The sequence below is a fragment of the Aplysia californica genome, unplaced genomic scaffold (assembly GCF_000002075.1).
Source record: "Aplysia californica isolate F4 #8 unplaced genomic scaffold, AplCal3.0 scaffold00354, whole genome shotgun sequence".
In the NCBI taxonomy this organism is placed as follows: domain Eukaryota; kingdom Metazoa; phylum Mollusca; class Gastropoda; order Aplysiida; family Aplysiidae; genus Aplysia; species Aplysia californica.
The window spans coordinates 561,305-563,784 of record NW_004797624.1 but is presented as its reverse complement, the minus strand read 5'-3'; the positions used below and the strand labels follow the sequence as shown (position 1 = coordinate 563,784).

At 39.8% G+C, this 2,480-nt stretch overlaps 1 protein-coding gene across 1 annotated transcript in view; it reads right to left on the bottom strand.

Annotated features, from left to right (window-relative positions):
* Positions 1–686: 686 nt before the first annotated feature.
* LOC101850424 (immune-associated nucleotide-binding protein 7) overlaps positions 687–2,480 on the bottom strand; it is a 3,498-nt gene continuing 1,704 nt past the window's right edge. The window contains exon 2 of the mRNA XM_005103016.3: positions 687–2,389. Within this exon, the coding sequence (XP_005103073.1) occupies positions 1,215–2,384 (1,170 nt within the window). The 5' untranslated portion in view covers positions 2,385–2,389 and the 3' untranslated portion in view covers positions 687–1,214. The remainder of the gene's footprint in view (positions 2,390–2,480) is intronic.

The following is a 2,480-nucleotide window of genomic DNA, read 5'->3' as shown; positions in this document are numbered from 1 at the left end:
AGGGGGGGGGGAGGGCAGATAGAGAGGTACTATTGTTTATAATCTCTTGAAGAAGTGTGAATCTCTCAATGTTCTATACCTCCAATATACAAAAACATAATAATGGCATTTGATAGCAAATATAAAGTCAGTTCTGGTTCTCTTTCATGTTTGTGCAGAAAATGAAGGACCTACTCGGTGTTTATACGGTATTGTTAAGGCTCTTCGTTGTTTCATGCCAGAGATGTGAGTTCGATTTCCTCGAATGGACACCATTAACGAATGCCTCTCAGTCCGCGCAATGCCCATGTTAAAATTGAAATCCCCTCTGCGTAAGAATGCTCTGACAGTCGGAGGACGTGTCAACATTTAATCAAGGGATTGATAATATTATACATTTTCAGAACATGAAGACAGTTTTGCCATTGGATTATATATTTCAAATAACACACATGCAACGAAATTTAGCATCATGACGTAAAGTATTACTTCCCACTGACGTCTAAAAAGATGTTTTTTTATCGCCCGTTTTACCAAAACTTGGTTTTTCTCTATATTTTTTAAAAATAACTCCACCATAATCTTCATGAAATGTTCACAGGATAAAGGGAAGAGGTAATACTAAATAATTTTGTTGAATTTTTGTGATATGCTATAGACTTTTGTTGGTGGTGTCTGGAGTGTGGATTTGCTCAATTTTATGGCAAACTTGAATACTACCTCAGAAAAAAGTCATTAAAAAAGTCTACTTCATTTTTAAAAAAATTAAGAAAATCAATTTGTGGTTCAAATATTTGCTAACTAATCTATTTTCATAAAAAATAAGTGCAGTATTTATTACGTAAGACATGTCAATAAAGTCAAATACGGCTGCCGTAGTCTTGGAAACGAAACTTTTTTCTCAAATTCGATTGCAGATTTTAAGACTCCTTACTGTGCTTGTTATATGTATGAACTTTGATAAAACCCTTACAGGAGAAGTAAAATTCATCAGAGCAACGATATTTTTGTTAGTTTGTTGTTATTCAATGCATCTTTAGAAATGTGATAGAGCAAACGGAAGGGTTTTTATGGACAACGTCAAGACATAAGAATGAAAGAAAATATTTTGTGACCGATAAGGGAAAGTTGGACCTCGTCCAGATTTGAACAAAGATCCTCCGCCTGTTCATCAAGTACGTAGCCAAATGTGTCTAGCTGACAATCTTTAGTCCCGGGGCGCACCTATGAAAGGGTTAAACTAAATGGACACCCTCATTTTCATCCTCGTCAGGATCTTCTTCAGTATCGCGTGCAGCTTGTATTGGAGCCATTAAAATCCTCGCCACAGTTCCAAGAGCAGACCTGAAGCTCGGGTTTTCCCGGAAGCCCATTGTTCTGCACAGCGCATCGCTCGCATCCCTCAGTTTTTTCTCCAAGTTTCGTGTTGCTTCCTTGGCGTCACGCCGTTCTTTCAGCAGAGCCATGTGGCTCTTCACAGTTGTCTCCATACTCACTACAGTCTGCTCTAAAGTCTTGAGTATCCCTGAACCTTTATCCATTGCAACAATGTCCCCTCTGAGACGATTTAGTTTCACTAGTATAGATTCCAAATCTTTGTCAAGGCCAGTAACGTTCTTCTTTCTGCTAATTTTCGAGGTGGCCATAGAAATATTCATCCTCAAAAAATCTATCTGTCCCTGAAGCCTTAGCCTCATAGCTGAGGCATTCCTTTTCACAATCAGCTTTTCTTGCTCTCTCTTAGCAGCAGTAAATGCCTCGGAAGTATATCGTTTCCCTTTTGTACGGAGTGAGTCAGTCAACGCGAATAATCGCAGTCTTTGCTCTTCCTGTTTCTCTTTCGTGAGGTTGCTGAAAAGAACACAACGATAGTTAACCTCTTCCACGAGTCTCTTCAAGCCCCCTTGCTGTTTATTTATCCACTCCATGAAACTGCGAGAAGTGTTTTTTACGCTATTTTGAAGTTCGAACTGCTCACCGTGCGTAAAAACAAGAATACAGAAATCCTTTATGAAATCTTGACCGAAAACACTCCTGAGCATGGAAACCGTGTATACCTCCTCCTCGGTAAAACGGTTTCCAAATTTTAAAACGAGAATCAAAGCGTGGAAGCCATCGGAGCATACGGTAATAGCTTTACTCATCTCGTTAACAAACCTCTCTTCAGCGACAGAGCGCTTCACGCGTGTGTCACATACTCCTGGAACGTCCACGACTTTGACACACACATCCTCAAAAGAGGCGTACGATGACTGATTGAAGATAGTGTCGGATTCAGCGTCTTCGCTTGTGGCAAAGGCAGGTCTTCCCAGGATAGCGTTTCCAGTTGAGCTCTTTCCGTTTCCAGTTTTGCCAAGCAGAAGTATGTCAATCTCCTTAGCTTGTTTTTGTTGTCGAGCCGCCATTTTGCCTGAATCGAGAGAGGATGAAGGTGAAAATTACACCGATAAAAATGCAAGATAATATAAAAGCTTCAAAACCTCTTAGGTTTCAGAAATTTG